General features: G+C 44.6%; 1 protein-coding gene across 3 annotated transcripts in view; it reads right to left on the bottom strand.

The window, feature by feature from the left end:
• LOC123745525 (uncharacterized) overlaps nt 1-23,309 on the bottom strand; it is a 66,817-nt gene extending 43,508 nt beyond the window's left edge. For 2 of the 3 annotated variants that reach the window (XR_011224269.1, XM_045726120.2), the window contains exons 1-3: nt 23,175-23,309; nt 17,783-17,878; nt 7,241-7,342 (exon numbers count right to left, since the gene is read on the bottom strand). Coding sequence is in view for 1 of the 3 variants with exons in the window: in XM_045726120.2 (XP_045582076.2) it covers nt 7,241-7,342; nt 17,783-17,878; nt 23,175-23,181 (205 nt within the window). In the remaining 2 variants the exon portion in view is untranslated. The remainder of the gene's footprint in view (nt 1-7,240; nt 7,343-17,782; nt 17,879-23,174) is intronic. The other variant, XR_011224270.1, reaches the window with a different exon arrangement.
• Nucleotides 23,310-24,822: the final 1,513 nt, after the last annotated feature.

Raw genomic sequence — 24,822 nt, 5'->3', positions numbered from 1 at the left:
CATCCCTTATTTGGGAGGTCCTCTTATCCAACCTGTCATTTTTTTTTTGTCATGACAGCTACTTTATTGTGTTCTTTAAAGGTAATGTCTACCGGCATGATTACAACTAGATCGTTTACATTACTTTTTCATTTTAAAGTGAAATTTGATTCCGTTGTATGTGTGTTCTGTTATTTCATTTTTGTTTTTACATAGCGCAGGAGTTGGAACTTATTTTCATTAATCATATTATCTGCGGTCCACTGAAACACCCAAGGATGCCGTATAAATCAGATTGGAGGTTTGCCATGTCCTATTGTCTACTCACATGAAATTGCTATTTCTTACGGAAAAATTCGTTTTGGTTGATGAATTTTTGGTTGACGACGCATCACTGGGAAAGGATTACGATCGTAAACAATGGTACCACTGTACTATTAGAAAGGCAAAGTCTTCAAACATGTACTCACAATTTGACAAGGATTATATCTGAAGTGATCCTGTCCTCCCCAAGTGTACAAACCCAAATAAACACACCTAACCTATATAGGTTAATTCACACTAGACCACCAATGTGCACAAACCCAGTCACTTAAATTCCACTAAAGCACCTCAGTTTGGATGCTAATATCAATAGTATCCAAATTGTGGTGCATTATGTTTGAGGAATGGTTACTTCAGGAGGGAATGTCAAAGGTTGCTAAAGGGTGTGTCACATTTGCCCCACTCATGGTTCTGTGGGCCAGGAGCACAAATTGCCTGGCCTATGAGGCAGTCACTGGAGAAGCCTGGCCCAAGGCTGAGCTAGTCAATAACACTATAACTGATCAATTAAATACCCGATACATAATTAACCAATTTTTTAACAAACAATTAGAAAACCAGCCCATTTTTGCGAGCGTTCCCAACATCAAGAAACTGTCGTACTAAGGTGCCCTATCCTAACCTACTAGAGGACCCACAAACGAAAACCAGGACATTATGTCAATTCCGCGAGCCGCTGCCATTTTCTAATACAGTACGACAGTTTTTGACCTTGGGTAGTGTATACATCAAAATGCAAAGTTCTATAAAGAAGACAGGTTGGGCAAACACTTAAAATATCCCAAGTTGTGACAGTAAAGAAGACTATCCAAATAACCATAAAATAAAATTTCAGTTAACCCTCACTTGCATAATAAGTTAAAGCTCAACACACATCAATTTCACTTGATTGACAGTTGAGAGGCAGGACCAAAGAGCCAAAGCTCAACCCCCGCAAGCACAACTAGGCGAGCATACACACAAAACCTTATAATGCATATTTAATTGCTCAGGGCCTCCGAGACAAAATCTAAGGATTCAGTCTAGGGAAAGTCGATACTTTCTCATGACTATTACTTTTACTCATTGATTATTAAAGATATAAATGAGTGTGAATGAGATATATATAATTCATACAAATAAGCCATGGTATGATAAATATTACAAACAAATATATACAAAAATTGTTAAACCTGTCTTTGTACTTCTGGAAGTGTAAAAACACAACTTAATAGTTTAAAGCTTTAACAAATATCACTCAAGAGCTCACTTCTAAAGTGCTGTGCTACAGGACTCTTAAGTCTTCAACTCATTAAATAAGTTATCATTCTACACTTAGTGTTCGACCCGAGCGCGCTTCTATATACTGTACTGTACAGTATTTTATTTCACATTCCATTAGTGTTTGGTCAACAATGTTTGAGATAATCTACCTTTACCAAAAATATAATGGATGACTGAACACAAGGCAGGAGCTGATGACAAGTGTATTGAAGAACGAGCCTTTGATTGCAGACGGCAAGAAAAACGTTGTCTGTAACAGAGGCTTGTAATAGACGACGTCCATCCTGCCGGGTCAAGACTGAAGCACCAACAGCGCCCCACATTATAAAATATTGCCATTTCATAGTCAGTGAAAGGCTTGAATGATTTGGCAAGCAAATAAGCTGATTTGAGGAATCACAAGAAATCATGCTCATTGCTTGCTTATGAACAAATATATGCCATAAACTTTCTTTGTACAGAGATTAAAGATACATGGAGAAGCAGGACAAAGGCATGTATGAACTTCCCAGCTTGTTACTAAATAAAACCCAAATATGTACACAATATTCATAAAACTCTAATGAGATAAGATTTGTGCAAAATATAAGCCAATCTTGCAAGAAGTCTATACTGTTATTGGTCATCACTGGAAAATATTTACCATTTTTAAGGTAGAATGTGAATCCACAAGTTAAGAATTATGGAACAAGCTAGGAGTTTACAGTACAATGTAATTAAATATGTAGCATCTCTCCTCACTCAAACATTTACAATTAGCAATTCTAACAATATATAAAAGCACAGTTGCTTCTTCCATGGCACACTTTTTGCAATTCTATAAATACAGTACATATAACAATTGGTAAACATTTTTTTAGGACATCTGACTATGGAAACTGTCAGTTATGTGGATTCTTACCAGATTATTGTTTCTGTAGCATTAAATGGGAGCACATAAGTAGGTATATTTACCAATACAGATTTATTTTGTAGTACAGTAGTCAACTATGCATGTTACCGTGACACTATACTGTGTGGTTCCTTTATCTTAGTCTAGCGTTGCATTGTTTATATGATGGTGGAATGACTTCACTAAAATATTGGCTTTGAATCCTTTGCAATTGGCCAATCCACCAAAATAACTGTCTCCAGATACACACACACACATCCCCTTGACATCAGCAATAATAAAGCTCAGCACTATGCTCAAATATACAAACTAGAGGTGCTTTGGTCATAAAATAAATCCGAGCATATCACATGACAAACAGCAGAGGGTGAAATAGACACCTGGGAGTTCTTCTACTCCAAGACCGGCTCAGGGCGAGGCATGACTTGCAAGAGCTTGGTCCAACAGGCTGTTGCTAGGAGCGGCCCGCAGGCCCACGTATCACCACAGCCCAGTTGGTCCGGCACTTCTTGAAGAAAACTACCTGTATCTAGTTTTCTCTTGATGTCCACATTTGTTCTGGAGATATTTCTTATGCTCGCTGGGAGGGTGTTGAACAACCGTGGACCTCTGATTTTTACTCCCCCCCCCCCTGCACCCGAGCTATGTCAATAGGCCATTCTTCCTCTTCGCCCTTACGTCATTACACACAGAGATCACACTAATGTGATACATCAAATGAACATATCCACAAGGGCCGTGACGAGGATTCGAACCTGTGTCCGGGAGCATCCCAGACACTGCCTTAATCGACTGAGCTATGATAGGGTAAGTTGAAACCGAAGTTCTACTGAACTTACTGGATCCCGTAGCCTCTCCGAGGAACAAACCAGGATTTTACACAACTCCCCCCTGCACCCGAGCTATGTCAATAGGCCGTTCTCCCTCTTCGCCCTTACATCATTACACACAGAAATCACAATAGCGTGATGTTGAAATCCTTATTAATATCTGCTTAATGTTTTTCAATGTCTTCAGCAGAGGTAATTTTCATGCTGATTTTTGCATCATCTGCAAAGGATGATACGATGCTGTGACTTGTATTTTTGTTTATACTGTACCCCTGTATCTGATATGAGATTAAGGTACAGAGCTGTTAACTGCGCTTGGACTATTTCATTTGGTTGACTGTTACTTATGTGTGATGTTTGACAGAAAATTGAATATCCATTATCCTACTTTATCTGTTATTCCCATTGACCTTATTTTGTGTGCTATCACTCCATGGTCACATTTATCGAATACCTCTGTGAAGTCAGTGTATACCACATCTGCATTTTTTCTTCTTCTAATACCTCAGTGATTTTGTCGTAGTGGTCAAGCAGCTGTGAGAAGCATGATCTTCCCGCTCTAAATCTATGTTGGCCTTACTTTGAAGGTAATTGGTCTCCATGAAACTGGTGACCTGACTCCTGATCACTCTCTCAAATACTTTTATGTGGGATGTTAGTGCAATTGGTCTATAATTCTTAGCCAATGCTTTGCTCCCTCCCTTGTGTAGAGGGGCTATGTCTGCTGATTTAAGCGCATCTGGTATCTCCCCCGTGTCCAAGCTCTTCCTCCACACACTATACAATGTGTCTGCTACTAGCACTTTGCATTTCATTATAAATATTAAATTCCATGAGACTGGACCCGGGGCTGAGTTCATGGGCATGTTGTCAATTTCTCTTTCAAAGTCTGCCACACTCAGGTTGATATCAGTTATATTTTTAGGGGTTTGGAACTCAAAGAAGTTGTCAGGATCTTCCACTTTCATGCCGTTTATTGGGGTGATAAACATGTCCTCATATTGCTTTTTTTTTTTTTAGGATTTCACTAATTTCTTTGTCATCCTCCATATATGAACCTTAACTCGTATGAATACTGTAGGTCGAATACTGGCAGTGGTTTTTGCTTTTGATTTCTCATGTCAAGAAATATTTTGTGTTTTTCTTTATCTCTTGTATTGCTTTCTGTTCTAGTTCCATTTCTTCAATCTAATATGAATGCTTTAGTCTTGGCTTGATTTCTTCAATTTCCGTGTTTAAATTATTCCTTCTAGATAGGGAAAGTTGTGTCTGCTTAAGCATTTCTATTATTTTTTTACTTTTGTAGTATCGTATGAGTTCTACATTGGACCTCTTTCTGGATTTCTGCAAAGGAACATGTTTCAGACTTTATATGCTTCAGAAGTCATTGTTCTATTCCTGGTATGGGAGTTTTATTACTTAGAACAGTGCTGCACTGAAAGTTTTGTAACTTCCCTGTTTATTTTTTTCCAGCCAATCCTTTAATTATTAAAATTGAATTCGTTAAATAGCCTCTCTCACATGATCATTGTTTTAAGTCTATTATGAGTACTGACGGTAGTTTGCACTTCAATGAGCTTGTGATCCGAGTACTGTATGTGGTATCCGAGATCGTAATGTCCCTGATTATGTCTTCATTGTGTGTGAAGACCAGATCTAGAATATTTTCATTCCTAGTTGTCTCTTATCTGCTGGTTGAGTGAAAATTTGTCCCAGAATCCAAGTAGTTCTCTAATCTGTGGTTGGTTATGTCCAGGTAGATTTCCCGGTATAATATTATTGTTTGCTATTCTCCGTCTTAGACTAGGCAGGATGAAGTCATGTAGGAAGATAATATCAGATATTGGGTTTGTCAAATTATCGAGGCTGTTCTCTATTTTGTTTATCTGTTCTGAAAATTCCTCGGTCGTTGCATCTGGCAGTTTGAATATTAGAATAATAACTAAGTTTATTTACTCTTATTTTTACTCCTAGCACTTCTACCACTTCATTTATATAGTCAAGAGGTCCGAGCATACAAGGTCTTCTCTAATATACAGACCCACTCCTCCATGTGACCTATTTACCCTATCACATCAGTATAGATTATATCCTGGTATTCAGACCTCACTGTCCAAGAATTCCCCTGCATGGATTTTTGTGAAAGCTCCAAATACTGCATTTGACTCCGTGTGGAGGCCCTTTATGAATGATAATTTGTTTTTTGCTCTTGTTTTTAGTCCTTGTATGTTGGCAAGATGAATGAGGTTACTCAAATTGGGGTAGTTTGACTGGGAGACTTTTCTGGCAGGTCCATTATGCACGGACATACCTATATTGATTGTTGTAGTGTTGTTGTCTGTCAAAATTGTAGCTCTGTGTTGCTGTTGCTCTGTTCCATACATTCTCTCTTCACCTTTTTGAAACCTTTTTCGTCCGGTTATAAAAATGATTCGACTTTCCTCCAAAGCCATTTCCTTGTTTGTCACTCTTTGTATAGCGTTTCACATCTTTCACAATAAAGTACTGTATGGGCAACTGAGATCATAGCATTTTCTGCCCTCAAGTGATGTTTTGCACATGTCAGGATGGAAAAACCGACATGTTTATCCAAATCGACATTTTCGTTTCCCAAGTATATTTAGACATTTTCTGGGATGATGGAAGCTGTATTCTAATCCCTTTCTTTTTCCAGAATATTTATGTCTGGAAATGCCCTTTGCCTAGAATTTGTAAATATCTGTCCTTCTGGTCTGTTTCTATCTAGGACTGTTGTAGTGTCTGTACTTATTGAACTGTCTGTGCTGTCTGTTACACTTTCTAATCTACTGTCATCGTTATCCGGGCATACTGAATCAGAATTTATATGATGACCAAACCACACACTAGAAGGTGAAGGGATGACGACGTTTCGGTCCGTCCTGGACCATTCTCAAGTCGATTCTGAATCGACTTGAGAATGGTCCAGGATGGATCGAAACGTCGTCGTCCCTTCACCTTATAGTGTGTGGTGTGGTCATCATACTTTAGCCACGTTATTGTGACTCATCGCCTACAGAATTTATATCTTCCCGAATCTCTATTTCAGTGTCTTTCCTGTCTATAGCCTCAGCTCCTGTTCCATTATTATTAGTTTCCCCACTCTTTCTGAATAGCTGGTAGGCTTCCAATGAATTAAATCTTTCAGTCACAAGTTATAACATCTAAAAGTTGTTTTAATACTGTATTTTCCAAGTTGGCAAATCTTTGTTGCATATCTGAGGTAATTGGTGGTATTTTCAGGCCCATGGTGTTGTTCACCTGTGTATAAGCCAGGCGAAATCTATTCTTACGTATATATAACATTTAATCCCCGTTTCTTTATTCTTTTAAGTTTTTGTTGCAAACTAACACAAGTTAGTTTGTTTATGCCCAATTTGCCTAGTTTGCTGTTGTTTGTCTGTATGCTTGGAATGGAGCTACCCCACTGTTGCCAGTGTGCTATATTTTGCATGAATGCCAAGCTCTTGTACTTGTTATCTAATTTTGCAATTGTGTAGTGTTACAACATTCAATATGTAAGATCAATTTGTCTGTTCTCTTTATCTCGCACACTACCTAGCTGCATGTTCCAGTGTACACTGTAGATGTTAAAGCATCCTGACGGGTACCAATTGACTTCGCTCCCTGGGTCAGTCTGTCACCACCAGTGAACGGGTGCCAGTTTCATATTTAATTGGTACAGGTGAAGTAGCAACAGGAAGAGTAATAGTACAGGATAAGGAGTAGCCTGTGGGGTCAATGTACATCACAACTCTCATTACCCACATTCCCACTTCCTGGCGTCTTGGATCATCCAGACAGAAATTTCCTGTTCTCCATCACTGTTAACAAGAGCATGTCTGGTTAATGGAGATAAACCCCATTATTATTAATATGCATGCAGGCATATTACAGTACCCATCCCTGCTTCAGCACAAAGTCACAGAATTACCTTTTCCAGTTAAGACAATGTTTTGGTTCCCAGAGCCTGGGTTGTCCCAGCGTGATGGTCCCAATCTTCCACTAAAGTTAAATCGCTCATCTTGATGAGGGCCTGTCAGGACAAAAAACCAGCGTTGAATGTAATGAAACGCCATTTTCTGGGTGAGCCCCGGAGGCTCCCCGGAGCTTTACCGGCTGATATGCTAATGTCAGACTTTGGCATCAGTCATGTGTATGGAGTTCTAGGGCCTACCGGGGACCACGGCCAGAACCTGGCCCCCTCAGAGAGGCAAGGGGAGCAATGGCCTATAGAAACCCCCGTGTGGTTGGAAGCATTCTATGTCTGCCATCAACCAGGTCAAGCATCCAGAAAGGTAAGCATTCCAAAACAAACCCCTATTCTGGTGAAAATTGCTACCTAAAGCCGAACTAGTGGATAGAACTCTTCAACAAAAAACAAGGAAACTAGTATGACGTCATACGTCACCGCGCCGCTGTCTGCGCAGCTCCCCCCTCCCCGGGAGGGGGAAGGGGGAGCCCCAGACCTCCCACGCCGGCTATCCACCCATCAGTTCTGAGGCTGGATGTCAAAACACGCGAAAAACCGCCGACCGGAGGGAGGGAGGGTTGCCGGGGAGCCTCCGGGTCTCACCCAGAAAATGGCGTTTCATTACATTCAACGCTGGTTTTCTGGGGGGAGCCCCGTCAGCTCCCCGGAGCTAACTACCCACAGAGGAAGGTCAAAGGGACAGAACCGGGAGGCGGACACCACGCACCCCCCACGGAGGCGAGACAACTGGTAGCAAACGCCAACCCAAGGCGCCACAGCCTCGAAAAGTCCCGGGAACAACACGAGAACAACGAGCAGCAAGGCCCCTGCACGAACACCAAAAATCCATGCCCGAAAGACCGCAAGGCCACGTCGCCCAGAAGGCAGCGAGAGCAGCGAAGCCACGAACGCCACAGGCATGAGGGAAGAACACAGGCAGCTTAGCCACAAGAACACGGCTGACCACCCGGGACACCATCACCCGCGAACCGGGAAGAACAGAACCGGATCAACGCAAAACGCGCTCCGAACCCAAACGCCGTGGCACGCAAACAACAGCGGAGGGCCGCCACTGAACACAAAAAACGATACACCCCCGGCCCGACCAACGAAGCACCAACAAACCCTGGACCCCTCCAGAACGCAGCAGCCCCACCCCGCGCCAGAAAAGATGGAGACTGCTGCCACCGAACAACCAAAACGCTAAAACCAAAGGAGCAAGAAAACTCAGCGACTCAACCCCCAGAGGCAAAGGCCCAAAAGGAAAGAGGCGACGAAAAAACACACCAGAACCGAAGGGGCACTACCAACCGAGGAGAAGACAGAGCACGCTGACCAGAGACCAGGATGGTGCAAGCGGCGCACGAACAGGCCGGAGGTGAAACGACGCACAAGAGAGCTTACTAACGGTGCAGAAGCAACACCAAGACCGAAAGCAAGCTGAAGCGGCTCCGCCAGCGCCGCACAAAAAGAGGCAACGGTATGTGGCAAGACGACGGCCCCCAACCCCCACCAGAAAACCAAGCTGAGAGTAAACCAAGCTAACAACAGTAACCACCTAAGAAGGGACAGGAAAAGGAAGGACCGCCAAAATACCCCCATACTGCCACCAAGAGAAGCATGCAGGTGGGACACCTACCACGAAGCCACCCGACCACCAACCGGAAGCGAGACCGCGAGGCAGAACATAAGCAGCCCCGACAAGGCCCCTCCGAGCCCAGGAAAAGGCGGAGCCACGGGAAGATCTCGGGCGCGACCACAAACCCAGGCGGCACAAGGAGATGAAACGTCTGCCGAACAGAAATACTCCCCAAAGCATGCAAGCCCGCCAGGAGTTCAGAAACGACAGGTCCGACGCGAGACATAACAAGACCCCCCCCCCCCCAAAAAAAAAAAAAAAAAAAAAAAAAAAAAAAAAAAAAAAAAAAAAAAAACGGCAGGGCACGCTAGGAAACCAAAGAAGGCTGAAGGGTCGCCGCCAGAACAGTACCCGAACCAAGCAGTACGAACAACTGCAATAGACCGAGACAAGGAAGCACATCACAGGACACAGGCTGACAAACGCCTAAGAACACGCGCAGAACACCCCTGCTGCAGAGCAGGCAGGAAGAAAGAGCAGAAGCACAAAAACCCCAGGAAAACAACCAGGGGTGGACAAACAGGCAGGGACAGAAAAACCCCCACGCAATCTCCAGGCACAAAACAGCAGCAAAGTGCCACTCCACAACCGGACACAGGAACAAGGACACGCCACCGTGAAACACGGTACCAACGCACACGTGCAGCAGCAGCAGCAACAGGCACCACTGCAACATGCAACATGTAAATAGCAACTCCCTTCTGCAAAGGCAGAGAACGGAGCAGGCAGACCCCAGACAGGGCCAACGGAGACACGACAAAACCCCGCAGGCCCAGAAACCTGCACCAGGCGACGGACGGTGGAGAAACCCCGCACGATACCTGCTGGAGGAGGTACTGGGAGCTCTTTTACACCTCAAGCCCGGCCCAAGGCTAGGCTAGACCGGCCAGAGGGTGGCCCACCAGGCAGCTGCTAGGAGCAGTCCACCGGCCCACATACCCCCACAACCAGGGTGGGCCGGAACTGCTATACGAAAACAGGCTAGTGTGCCCTGGAAGTCCACGGACGAACCAGCAAGAAAGCTTATGCTCGCAAGTAGGTCGTGTAACAAGCACAGACCTCTGATGGTAATACAGTGTTCCCCAAACGTGCCAATAGCACCACTGCACTCCACTGGTACTATCCCGCAAGTTCTACCAGATAGGCGGGACCCAAGAGCCAGAGCTCAAACCCTGCAAGCATAGCCAGGAGCCTTACCAGGTGAGTACAGAACCAACCCTACAATCCCCACACCTCACAACATTAAAGAAAAAGGTGGGCCCCCTGAATGACTCCAGCATGGGTTGGACATGCACATGAGGGGGACAGGAAGGGTTGAAAAAGGGACAGTCACTGGTGTGCGAACGGTCTCAGTCGTACAAAAATATACCTAAAGAAAGACAGGTATATAAACAATTCCGCATCCAGCGCCCGGCCAAAAGACGCCAGACCGCAGAAACTCACCTGGCGAACGGTGGCACGAACTTGACACGACTCAACCGTGCCCAGAAAAACCTGGGAGCACCGCCAGGTGAAGACGCCAGAGCCGGACCCTGCTGGACCCGCAGGAGAGCAGGGAGAGGCGAAGAAGGCGGTCCACACCCCATGACACAGGGAAAACCTCGGTGTCCTCCCCACAACTGGGAACCAGGACACCCCCGGCGCGAAGGGGCACATACCGCAGCCAGGGAGAAGAACGAGAGGCGAAGCACTGTAGCAAAAAGGGCGCAAAACACCAGCACTGAAACACCGCCCAGACCAAAACAAACTCCACGGCGCATAACACACTGGCCAAACCGCACACCCTCTCTGCGGGAAGGAGCCAGCCAGGACTACCTCACGAGAAAAGTAACTAAAAGAGGAAGCAGGAACAATAAAACCGGCCAAAGAAGCAAAGAGCCCAAAAAGGAACCCAACCGGGCGACAAGTAGCCCAACAGGGCGACAAGTAGCCCAACAGGGCGACAAGTAGCCCAACAGGGCGACAAGTAGCCCAACAGGGCGACAAGTAGCCCAACAGGGCGACAAGTAGCCCAACAGGGCGACAAGTAGCCCAACAGGGCGACAAGCAGCCCAACAGAGCGACAAGCAGCCCAACAGGGCGACAAGTAGCCCAAAACGGTGACAAGGACGAGGAGCCGACAGACGTTCCAATAATGCGGGAAGTAGCGAAAAACCTTCCCGAACCCACGAGAACACAGAAGCAAACACTAGTCCCGAAGGCACACGAAGGCGCAGGCGCACCCGAGATCAGAAGTAACGTAGAACCCCATCGAACGGGGAAACATGACGAAAACACCGTCCCAAAAAAGGGTGGGAGGAAACATCCACCCACAGGACGGAACTAATCGACTCAAAGGCCAAGGAACCGAGCCCGGGGAGGGGCCGACGCCCAACAGCACGTACGGCGAGTGGGGAGGAAAGACCCCACTCCGCGTAACCACAAGTCCCGCCTAGAGGGGGATAAAAAACCCCACGGGGTCCAACGGGGCGAAGGCCCCCCAAGTCAGCCCCTCCCCAGCCCCGGGAACCTACCCGACAGGCCCAGGGGCCGAGCCGTTCCCCCAAAGCCCCGGCCGTACCAGAAAACCGGGGCAGCTGTGAAAACACTAAGGAAGGGAGCCCACTGGCAGACTCATACAACACGGCTGGAGGAACAGGCTCAAATGCCCCCGTCACTATCCCGGAAGGGGAATTCCCCGAGACTGCCCGAGTCTCAACACCATCAAAAAACCCCGCCCCGAACCTACAGACGGTAAGGAACCGGATGCAGGCAGGAAGGGTGATCCAGGGGAAAGACAAGGGGGCGTGGATGGAACCGAAGCAACCAACACCCCCAAGTCCCAAAACGAACTACAACGGGGCAGCCCCGGGGCTCCTGGGGAGGAAACCACGAGAATGTTGCCATCACCATGGCTCAAGTGCAACGCCCCTGCTGCCCGCACCCGCTTTGTCAGCACAACTGGGTAACCGAGCCACAACGAGCAACCAAACTCGCAGGACTCTGGGTCGAAGGTGTCACCGACCCCACAGGCAGCAGACGGAGGCAAAACAGAGTGTCACCCAGAGACAAAGGGTGAGAGCAACCCTCAAACTCGCTGGAAGCGAGGGGGGACTCTGGGGTCACATCCATCGGACCCGCGCGCTCCCAGGGGTTTCCCAGGGTCCCGAGCGTTTACTATAAGAGGACTCGCGCTCAGGTAATCCCAGGCAGGGTACTGCTAACCGGCACCCAAAGCTACCAAACAACTTTCTAAGAGCTGAACCCCCGGGACGTGTACACTCACGGGGACCTAGCAGGGGGTACCACCAGAAAATACTCAGAACACAAGGGACACAAGGGGCAAGAACGAAGGCAGATCCCCCCACCAGGTAGATAAACAAAAAGAAAACCCCGCAAGAGGACAGTGTACCCAAGCGGAACAGAGCCGGCCGCTATGATTGGTAAAGACAAACTGCACAGTACCCTGCGCCCCACCAGTGCAAAAAAACTGCCCCTTACTCTAAGGCGAACAAGGGAGACAGAACACCCGAGCACACAAAGAGCGGCCGAAAACCAAGCAGTAAACGGCCAAGCAGGGGCAGGACCCAAGGAACTTGTGGAAGGTGGCCTCAAGCCCCAAGGGCAGTACTTACAGGGCACCTAGGGAAGGGAACCCTAGGCGCATGCAGCCTGAGAACTGGAGAATCACTCCCGGCTCACGCACCACCTAGAAAAGAGACACCACACTCTAGGTACAGTGCTGAAACAACCACTGGAGCCGGAGCACATAACCGGTGCCTTTAGCATCAGCCGAAGAACTGATGGGTGGATAGCCGGCGTGGGAGGTCTGGGGCTCCCCCTTCCCCCTCCCGGGGAGGGGGGAGCTGTGCAGACAGCGGAGCGGTGACGTATGACGTCATACTAGTTTCCTTATTTTCTGTTGAAGAGTTCTATCCACTAGTTCGGCTTTAGGTAGCAATTTTCACCAGAATAGGGGTTTGTTTTGGAATGCTCACCTTTCTGGATGCTTGACCCGGTCAATGGCAGACATAGAATGCTTCCAACCACACGGGGGTTTCTATAGGCTATTACTCCCCTTGCCTCTCTGAGGGGGCCAGGTTCTGGCCGTGGTCCCCGGTAGGCCCTAGAACTCCATACACATGACTGATGCCAAAGTCTGACATTAGCATATCAGCCGGTAAAGCTCCGGGGAGCCGACGGGGCTCCCCCCAGAAAATTAGGCTTTAGGTATACTCAGTATATGAAAATGTTATTAATGAGCAAATTATTATGTTTCTTAAATAAATAAATATATACAAAAAAAGTGATGACTGTAATAAAACGCCAATTTGTGGACGAGTCCTGGAGGCTTCCCGGAGATTACCAGGCTGATATGTATTTATTAGACTGTGGCATCAGTCAATTTTGATTGGTGTTCTTGCCTACCAGGGACCACGAGCCAGATTCCAGAACCTGGCTCACTCAGAGAGGCATGAGGAGCAATGACATAGAAACCGCCATGTGGTTGGAAGTATTCCATGTCTGCCTTCGACCAGGAACCCAGAAATGGAGGCGCCCCACCCCCAAAAAAAAAAAAAAACTCTACCTGGGTCAAAATTGTGTAGAACTATCGCAGAACTCCCCAATCCAAAAACAAGCAAACAAGCATTATGTCACAAAAGCCGCCATGACGCTGTCTGTGTAGCTCCCATCTCCCCGGGAGGGGGAAGGGAGAGCCCCAGACCTCAGAACCGGCCATCCAATCCCAGTTCAGAGGCTGAATGTCAAAAATGCGAATACCGCTGACCAGAGAGAGGGAGGGAGGGAGGGTTGCTGGGACTCACCCAGCAAATGGCATTCATTACATTCAACGCTGGTTTTCTGTAGAGCCCCCCTCCGGCTCCTCAGAGCTACCTAACCACAGAAAAGAAAAGGACTTACCCGGAAGGAAGCCGCCACTCGCACCTAAACTAGAAGTCGAGACAACGGGCTGCAACTTGCGACCTAAAGCAACACACACGCCAAGAACATTAACGAGGTAACGGGCGGCCAGGATTCCGTTCGACCTCCAAAAACCTCCCGCCTGAATGTCAGTAAAGACATATTACCAGAAATGGCAGCTAAAGCAGCAAATTTGCGAACGTTATGGGCACAAGGATAGATTACAGGCTGACTGGACCAAATAACCCTGCGGATGACCTGGGAGAACCGAGCCCTAAAACAGGGAAGAAGGGGAAACAGGGTCAACCCAAACCCGTGGCGCGCTAATAACGGCAAATAGCCGCAAGTGGACAAAACACATGATGCACCACCTGGCCGAACCAACCAAGTATAAACCACCCAAGGATCCCTCTGGAAAGTCGCCGACATATTTTTCACCAGAAAAGAAGGAGATGGCTGCAAACGAACAAACCTACCACCAGGACCGAAAGAACAGGAACCCCTGCGCCAGTGGAGAGCATGAAAGCTCACCGACCCGACCCCCAGAGGCCAATGCCAACAAGAAAAAAAAGTCGTACCAAAACAATTCCGAACCGAAGGGGGTTCCACCACAAATCGAGGAGGAGAGAGATAAAGAGAGCACCTGGTCCAACAACTAGGATGGCCCAGGCGGCGCATGAGCAGGCCGGAGGTGAAACAACGCACGAGACAGCTTGCGAAATGGAGTGCAAGTAACATCCACACCAAGAGCAAGCTGAAGCGGTTCTGCCAGCACCGCACGATACAAGGCAACAGTATATGGCATAGGATGATGGTCCTAAAACAGCCAAGAAAGGACAAAACAATCAGATCCGAAACAGAAGACAATCTACAAAGAAACAAAAAATGACAAAAGGACAGCCAGGAAACTAAATCGGGCAAGACTCATGAAAATGTGAGGTGCCAGAAGCCAGTCAATTGGAAGGCAATGAAAATGAGAAGCACACCACCCCATCACGAAATCTAACCAGTCCCCGAACCCTGGATGAACCGGGATGCCAACTCGCGTCCCGGAGGACCAGACACACCAGGGTCATTCCATCTCAAATCACCAAAAAGTCGCCTATGGCTCCCACTCGACCCTCTCCAAATGCCATGAAATTTTGTAGCAAGATAACCGTAGACCCTAAATGACTCTTTGCAAAATATTAAAAGCTCAATCTGCCTTTTGTTGACCAGACCACACACTAGAAGTTGCCTTGGCAGATTAATCAATCTGCCTTGGTTCTTAACACTTTATGCGGATCAGGACATAACCTGGAGTCCTGTTTCGCCTACCCACTTCCGCAATGTGGACATAAAATGATGTCCTGAAAAAAATATTTGTATAAAATTCAATTTTAATCCTATTTACTTTGGGTTTGTTTCAAACTGTGCACCATGAGGCTCTCTTTCTCACCACTAGGCTGCATGGTACAATAAGTTCATGAAAGGTGTGGACCACTTCGATCAAATGGTATTACCATTTTACCAGGAAAACTCACAAGTGGACCAAAAAGATAACGTTTTATTTCCTGCAAATGGCTTTGCATAATGCCTTTGTTTTGTACAAATACAACACAACTGATCAAAAAAAGCTAACATTGCTACAGTTCCACGAGGTGGCAATTTGGGCCCTATTGCGCTGGGACCCGGAAGATTGGCCTCAAACAGCAATAGTATCTCAACACTTGCGGTACGCTCCAGACATAAATGATGACACAAGTCCTGCCTATGCTGACGCCATGCAAACTCCCGGACCATCTGGTGTGAGGCGGCCCTTGTTCACTTCAACACCTCAAGCTGAAGCAGCAACCGAATCAGAACCAGAGATGTCTGGCACACTGCCATTTGACGAGACGGTTTTGTCAGATGACTCTGACTCTGACTCAAATGTTGAACCTCCAGCGATTCAGTTGATTCTGAAAATCGCATGAACTACAAACTAAAACGAGTATTTTGATACCAGAATGAACACTGTATCACAAACTGCCATAAGTAGACTCGAACCTTCATAGATTTTTTTTTGGGTGTAGCGTGTGTCTGCATTTGTGTCCCAAACGGGTTGCAGGTGGGTGACTATAGCCGTTTATACTGGTAATGCTTCCCCCATATCATGTATTACATGCATATGTCTGTTTAGGGAATTTTATTCCGATCAATGTACAGTACAACCAAAAATAACTGTGTGCAACAAGTATAAACTTGACAAACATAACAACAGTAAAAACATTTCGTGTGTGTTTGACGCTCACTGATATGTTCCAGCGTTGTTTTATATTTGGCGCTATTCTATCTTATGCTTTGTTGATCTTTTTTACCTACGGGCTCATAGAACATTCTATTGCAAACACATTGGCACAAAAATGAATGACGTACATAGAATAATAATGTCAGGACAGTGAAATAAGTAGAAACTTTCAAAGCGCCGTATCGTACATGTGTCGTCGCGTCACCGATACCGGGTAACAGTTCCGCCACTTCCCACACTCTTGCAGGTGGGCCGTGACCATTATTCTACGTTTATATTCATATCACCGTGTTGGGAATTTCATTGTGAGTCCATTGATACCAAAATTAACACTGTAGGACAAGTGTGGAGGTGATAACAATCCCAAGAGTAAAAACATTTTGTTGCTGTTGGGCGCTCACGGCGAGTCATCTACGTAGTTATTTATTTGGTGCTGGTATCCCTATACCTTTCGTGACCTTTTTTACTGATGTTCTTCTAGAGAATTTTATTGCGAACACGTTGGTACCAAAATGAAATACGTAGCTCGAGAACTAAGGTCAGGAGAGTAAAAAGAGTATACACATTTTTGTTTTGACGCTTAAGCGACAAAAATGCCGCACGCACATACCGCTTTTTTTTTTAACCTTAGCCGGGTACGTGAAAGTGTTAAATAACAGGTCCATATTCAATGGTTTCTTGTCCCTCTAATGCATAAGTACCACAAAAATTACCAACTTTGACCCTTTATTAAATCACTTCTATTGCCTGAAAGTGTGAAATTTGGCATACCAGGACAACTTTTGGTGTTGAATAACGTAGTGTAATCAATAAAGCAGTATGGGTGGCCATTCAGCTATCCATCCATGCTAAAATCACTTCCAACTTTTCTTGCAAGAAATTTGGACCCCAATTTGGAGACCACTTACTCATCAGCAAAAGGTCTAAATGCCACGATCTTTTGCAACGATGTATAACAAGCACAATATTATGCAGTGATGCAATAGCAACTCTGTTGTATCCATATGTCCAGAGGTGCAGAGTAGCAAAAACCTCTACGGAAATGGTTACCCGAACGCACCAGGAAAGGGAACCCTAACACTCAAGGGGAGTACTCACAGGGAACCTAGGGAAGGATGCTCTTAAGTGCATGCAGCCCTGGTACAGATGAGGACACTTGACCACCACACACAACAACACTGCAGAGGTCACCATGAATGCAAAACCCCGCCTATGGAAATCTAGGCTAGAGAAGACATCCACCCCGGATCACATTAGCTAATGAACTAGAGTGCTGGGTAGTTGGCAGCCCTCCCTTTCCCTCCCCCCTCTCGGGGAGGGAAGGGCTGAGCAGACGAGCGGGATGCAGTGGAGTGTGACTTGCTTGTTTCCTTGGGATTGGAGGGAGTTCTACCTCTCTGTTTGGTTTTTCTTTGTACTTTTCTTACCATGTGGGGTTTGTTTTGTTATGCCTATCTTTCTGAATGCCTAACCCTGATCGATGGCAGATAAGGAAAACCCCCCAACCACAGGGAAATTTTTCAGGGTCATTGCTCCCTGAAACCTCTCTGAGGTGGCCAGGTTCTGGCTCATGGTCCCCGGTAGGCTGAACTCCATAGACTAATGCCCCAGTGTAATATTTTACACATTAGCCCGATAGCTCCAGGGAGCCAAAGGGGCTCCCCACAGAAAAGATCATTGAAAACTACAGTACCTCTTTCAAAAGCATCATTTCTTGGGTCCCTAGGGCCGAAGTCGTCCCAACCAGAAAATCCTCCCCCAGAATATTCTCTGGAATATTCCCTTGGATCTGCTAGGAAAAAAATATGCATTAGTCCAAGCAATGGCTAAATGAAATCAAATCATCCACATACTATAAAACAATGGTTAAAACAAGGAGCACAGGGTCATCCTAAGCAGAAATGAATCTGACTGAAGAAATGTGGCAAGTGGGCTACTACAAAGTTTCATTTTGTAGATGTAGTAAAAATGTGTCTATTGTATAGGCGTGGAGCTGTATTTGTGCCGGATGGATGCTCACTTGATTGTTATTGTTTGGGGGCCGCCAGATTGGCTGTGTCTTACACGAGTTAAGGTCCATGGATGTGTGCTCCACTAATTTCTGTTGCCTTAGCTTTAGTCATATGCTGTTTGATGTTATAGTGAATATACAGTGCTTGGACTATATGTGTGTGTGTTGTTTATTACATGGCTCGTTTTTTGTTGTAGGATGGAACTACTGTAATTGTTTGATCAATAAAGCCACAAGTCTGGCAGAGCATTTGTTTTACCTCAGGGGGCCAACCTTTTTTTTGATATATACATCAATGACAGATAAGAATATTACAAAACACATTATCAAATTTGAAGGTGACACTAAGGTTTAATGTAAAGAAGAAGAGAAAATTATAGTGAGGCCATATATAGACATCTATATATTTTGTGAGTCTTTGACTTACGGGGAAAAAAAAAAAAACGCTGAATGTAATGAAATGCCATTTTCTGGGTGAACCCTGGAGGCTCCCTGGAGCTTACCGGGAGGGCCAAACAAGGGCCCCAAGCCCCAGCTGGCCCCAAGGGCGAGGCAAAAGCCGAGCAGCAAGAACCTCTACGGGAATGGTTCCCGAACGCCCCAGGGAAGATAACTGTCACACAGGGGCAGTACTCAGAGGGCACTTAGGGAAGGAAGCCCCTAAGCGCATGCAGCCCTGGTACTGATGAGGAACATCTGGCCACCGCACAACACAACACACGACAGTGAACTACATGGAGGCAAACACCGCCTAGGAAACTGAGGCCAGAGAAGCGTCTGTCCCGATTGACATTAGCTTACGAACCGATTCTAGGCAGCCGGCGTGGTGAGGTCCGAGGGAGGTCCCCCCTTCCCCTCTCGGGACGGGGAGGGCTGCGCGGACAATCGGCGCGGCAGTAAAGTGTGATGTTTGCTTGTTTCCTTGGTATTGTTGGGAGTTTCTACCTCTGTTCAGTTTTTTGTTTTAGTGTCTTACCATGTGGGGTTTGTTTTGCTATGCGTACCTTTCTGGGTGCCTAACCCCAGTCGATGGCAAATAAGGGAAAACCCCCAACCACAAGGGGGGTTTTCCAGGGCCATTGCTCCCTGAAATCTCTCCGAAGGGGCCAGGTTCTGGCGCTGGTCCTTGGTATGTCTGAACTCAATAGCTAATGTCCCGGTCTAATATAACATACATTAGCCCGATAAGCTCCAGGGAGCAGTAGGGGGCGCCCCACAGAAAACTGGGTATAAAGTAGGATTCTTGAGAATCCCTTCACATGTGGGAATACTGTTGAATGAGGCAGTTGAGATAGCAAAGAGAGCCACGGAAAGAACTCGTCGATGTTTTATGTCAGACAACTTTGAAACAAATAAAAATAAGAATCAAGATGATCAAAGAGGATGAAGAAATGGTTAAGAGAATGGCAATGGTGGACAGTAGTAACATACTTAAAAATTATGCAATAATAAATACAAATTTGTCCTTCACCTATGGTAGAGGAAAGTCTACTTGGAAGGATTCAATTTACATGAGATTAAGATTAGGATATAAATATATCTGGCAATACAGTGTTGATGTCAGTGAAAAAGATAAGGAGTGTAAATTATGTAGTATGCCGCACGCCCACAACTTAGACCATTATGTATTAGATTGTCAACTTATTGGTAACTATAGAAATAAGGAAATAAGTAGTGTACCACATCAAATTGTTTGGATGTGTGATAATGGTATGATAGACAGTATACTTAGGAGCTACAAGACTTTTGCCCCAAGAGTGTAACAATTATATGCTGTGCTTACTATATTAACCTGCAATGTTAAATGGGATTCTTGTATTGTGATTTGTGTATTTGTACTCACCGAATTCGTGCGCCTCTTGAGGGACTTGAAGTAGAGGGGGGTAGAAATAGCCTAAGCTGCTTATCCCTTTGAGATGTATTTTTTTCTTGTCTCAATAAACATACTTGAACTTCAACAAGGTACTGTATTGCTAACCGGTTGGTCCCAAACTACCAAAAGAACAGCTTAAAAAAAACGAACCCCTGCTGACACATACACATACAGGGGCCTGGTGAAGGACCACCAACACAACAGAAGGGTGGATAGACCACCCACCCCCCTACCCAGCAAAATAAAAAAGAAAGAAAAAGAAAACCCTGTGAAAGCACATCCCCAGGAGAACATTAGGCAGCTGCTTCCTGAGGGTGTGTAACAAAAAGGAGGACTGGGCCGCAGAGACACTAAGACCCAAAATCATTTCAAGATAGCCTAACTCAACCAAGCCCAACTTAAAGAAACCTAACAAAAACCTAACCAAACCAAAGCTAACCTAACTAATCAAAACTAAACCAAATCCAACCTAACCTAACAAAACCCTCAACATATAGTGACACAATAATGTATTGTTATGTACTTTTGTACATGAAATTATTTTTCATACCTGGAAGGGGGGGGGGGGAATGACTACTTATCCAAACATGTCTACATATCCAATCACAATTGGGTCCAAGGTGTATAGAAGGGAGGATATCAAGTGCATAGGTTGTGCTGATAATTTCTTACATTTGCAGTAAACATGAGCAGTTACAAAGGTGTGATTTGAACAGAGGACAGGAGCAAAGCTCCGTTTGAGAAAAAATGTAAATTTAAAACAGTTGTGAGTTATGTATAAAGCATTTGCCATTCATACATAGAGGGTTTGGCAGCTGGATATAATTCTGCTTGACAAAATAAGAAAGTTTCTGTAGAAGGGAAACGAGTGATTATTGGCTTGAGCCAGGTTGCACTTGCGCACGTGCAACCGGTACATAAGCAGTAAGCATGGGTCACGACCTTCTCAACAGTACAACAATAATAATAATTACAATAATATGTTTATTTAGGGAAATATACATACAAAATGAGTTACAAGAAGAATATTGGATTTCTAGATAGATATAAATTAACAAAGCTATAAGTTACTTGTAAAATAATGATAATAAATCTGTCCACAAGAAACCAGTTTCCTCCCAAGCACACAAATAACAAATTCGGCCTGTCTTTATGAGGGACTGCAAGTCAGGGGAGGGCTGGCCCTCCCTCACAGCACTGTCCTAGGGATGGCACTGCTCTCCTCACTTTCACCACCAAGGACTACCACACTACACCTTATAATGATGGAGGAAAACAAAATACACTTGGGACATGGCCACAACATACAAGATACTTAGGGAAATTGATACAGTGCACAAGGACAGTCATGCTCCTAGATTAAATAACAGGCTTCTGAATAACAAATAACATAAGAACATAAGAACATAAGAACAAAGGTAACTGCAGAAGGCCTATTGGCCCATTCGAGGCAGCTCCTATTCTATAACCACCCAATCCCACTCATATACTTGTCCAATCCGCGCTTGAAACAATCGAGGGACCCCACCTCCACCACGTTACGCGGCAATTGGTTCCACAAATCAACAACCCTGTTACTGAACCAGTATTTACCCAAGTCTTTCCTAAATCTAAACTTATCCAATTTATACCCATTGTTTCGTGTTCTGTCCTGTGTTGATACTTTTAATACCCTATTAATATCCCCCTTGTTATGTCCATTCACCCACTTGTAAACCTCTATCATGTCGCCCCTAACTCTTCGCCTTTCCAGTGAATGCAACTTAAGCTTTGTTAATCTTTCTTCATATGAAAGATTTCTAATTTGGGGAATTAACTTAGTCATCCTACGCTGGACACGTTCAAGTGAATTTATATCCATTCTATAATATGGCGACCAAAACTGAACTGCATAATCTAAATGGGATAATCTAACATTTTATTTAGGAAAAGTACATACAGTACATAGATGCAGAGTTACAAACATACTGTTAGATTTAATAATAATAATAATAATAATAATATTTATTTAGGTAAGGTACATACATAAAGAGATTTTACAAAGTTTGTTGGCTTTATAGATAGAGCTAGTACATACAATGCCTAAAGCCACTATTACGCAAAGCGTTTCGGGCAGGAATATCAAATTCCATTCGGGCAATGATATCATTTCGGGCAATGATATCAAATATCAAACATGCTGAAACTGTGACCTCTTTCAAGAAGAAATCAAAGCCGTTTGTGTTCAGAATCTGTTAACATTAGGGATGTTGGAAATAACCAACAGTTTCATACATCTTTGTATTTTATACAACCTTTGTATTAACCACAAGTAGTTACTAAAATCACTAACTTGTAGATTTAATCATCATCATGATTTATATTAAACATATTGCCAGATTCTTCCTAGTCAGAGTGACGTGAGGAATGACAGGCAGAAACATGAATTCTTTCCACATTTAGTTGGATTTATAACAGAGTCTAGTTTATCATTTCTTTTACTAAATCTAGTTACTAATAAGTTTAATTTCATAGCATACTACTGCTTACTGGAACTCCTTTATTTAGTTGATATTAAATATTCTAGAGGAAATTATTTTAATGTAAATGATTTCACTTTAATTTCCTCGATTAGCTGCGTGACTTTAATAAATCCAATTTATGTTACGCAAAATTATATTTTAACACAGAAGAATTAAATGTGACATCAATACTCGTCACCATCTCTTTTTTCCTTAGTTAATTCCGATATATATATATCCATTTATGCTCGAGATGTCTATCGAGAGCCGCGCATGCACAATCGGGAAGAGGAAGAAGACGGAGAGAATGTCGCCGTCCATCACGCGACTCCGATGCCATTAGCAACGAGCAACAGAGATCCACGTTTTGATCTTGCTAAGAGTTTTGTATTTCGCTCCCACGACTAACAGCGGTGCCACGTCACTTGGCACATCTAGGCAGTGTCCCAATGCGCCAAGCTGTGAAGTTAAATTTTTTTTACATTTTTAAGTTTTGCCCCGAGGGGAGAGTTTATTGGGCAGCGCCACTCATCCTGTGAGTGAACACACCGCCATAGTGACAGTATTGGACAGCGTCACTCATCATGTGAGTGAACACACCGCCATAGCAGCACATACAACACCTCCCACAGGATGAAATACCCGCTGGGTTCACTTGTTTAGTCACCCTGAGGAGAGTGAAAGTTAAAGAGGAACTCACAGCTCATGATTGTGGTGATGATGGTACAAGATGCGGAGGTCCTGCAGGAGGCAGTAGTGGTGCAGGGTCCTGCAGGAGGCAGTAGTGGTGCAAGGTCCTGCAGGCCAGTAGTGGTGCAGGAGACACAGGGTCCTGCAGGAGGCAGTAGTGGTGCAGGAGACACAGGGTCCTGCAGGAGGCAGTAGTGGTGCAGGAGACACAGGGTCCCGCAGGAGGACAGTCAACGAGAGGTCACTTACTGGAGTCGACGCCGCCGACCATCACAACACAGCGGCCGCTGGGGATACACTTTATAACAATATTATTAACACTATAATATTACACAATTTAATTCATATTTCACATTTACATAAGTTTATAATTTCATGAGCGTATTTTATATATATAAGCTGTTTATATTTATTCTTTTTTTTAGTAATAATAACATAGTATATATTTACAAGATGGAGGGGAGGTGGAGCGCGCGTGTGGTGCTGGCAAGAGAATAAATAAATAATAATAAATGTTTATTCAGGTAAGGTACATACATACAAGAGATTTTACAAAGAGTGATGGATTAATAGATAGAGCTAGTACATACAATGCCTAAAGCCACTATTACGCAAAGCGTTTCAGGCAGGAAAAACATTAATGACTAAAACTTAATACTAATTGAGTATAAAGAATAAAATGTGTTGAGAACAAATAAAAATAGAGATAAAGAGGGGAACATGGCTGATAAAGCAGCACAAATACAATTAGGTCGACAAACAACGTTGTTTAAAAAAACAGACATTGGTTGACAATAGAAGGGTAAGCTGGTTACAGGGAATTTATTAGGTATAGCTTCGCTTTTAACTTAAACTGGTTGAGAGAGGTACAGTCTTTAACATGGTTGGGAAGGTCATTCCACATTCTGGGCCCCTTGATTTGTAGAGCATTTCTAGTTTGATTAAGTCGTACTCTAGGAATATCAAAACTGTATTTATTTCTGGTGTGATGCTCATGGGTTCTGCTACAACCTTCTATGAAGCTTTTGAGATCAGGATTGGCATTATAGTTTAGCGTTTTATATATGTATAATACACATGAGAGAATGTGCAGTGACTTAATATCTAAGATATTCAGAGATTTGAGTAAGGGTACCGAGTGATGTCTGGGGCCAGAGTTGGATATTGTCCTAATAGCAGCTTTGTGTTGAGTAATTAGAGGACGTAAATGATTTTGGGTAGTAGAACCCCAAGCACAAATACCATAGTTGAGATATGGATAGATAAGGGAGTAATAGAGAGTAACCAGGGCAGGGCGTGGTACATAATATCTGATCTTAGAAAGAATGCCAACATTTTTTGAAACTTTTTTTGATATGTTTAGAATGTGTCCCTGGAAATTCAGCTTGTGGTCAATGAGAATGCCAAGGAATTTGCCATCTAATTTGTTACAAATTTGGGTATTGTTTATTTTGAGATTTATTTGATTAGAGGATTTATTGCCAAACAGAATATAGAAGGTTTTGTCAATGTTAAGGGTGAGTTTGTTGGCAGTTAGCCACAGATGGACTTTATTTAGCTCAGTATTTACTGTGGCATTTAGAGCAAGGGGATCAGGACTGGAGTAAATGAAGGTTGTGTCGTCAGCAAATAGAATTGGTTTGAGGTGTTGGGAGGCA

This window comes from Procambarus clarkii, chromosome 71 (genome assembly GCF_040958095.1).
Source record: "Procambarus clarkii isolate CNS0578487 chromosome 71, FALCON_Pclarkii_2.0, whole genome shotgun sequence".
Classification (NCBI taxonomy): Eukaryota; Metazoa; Arthropoda; class Malacostraca; order Decapoda; family Cambaridae; genus Procambarus; species Procambarus clarkii.
The sequence above is the reverse complement of the archived record's forward strand: the minus strand, read 5'-3'. Positions and strand labels throughout refer to the sequence as shown.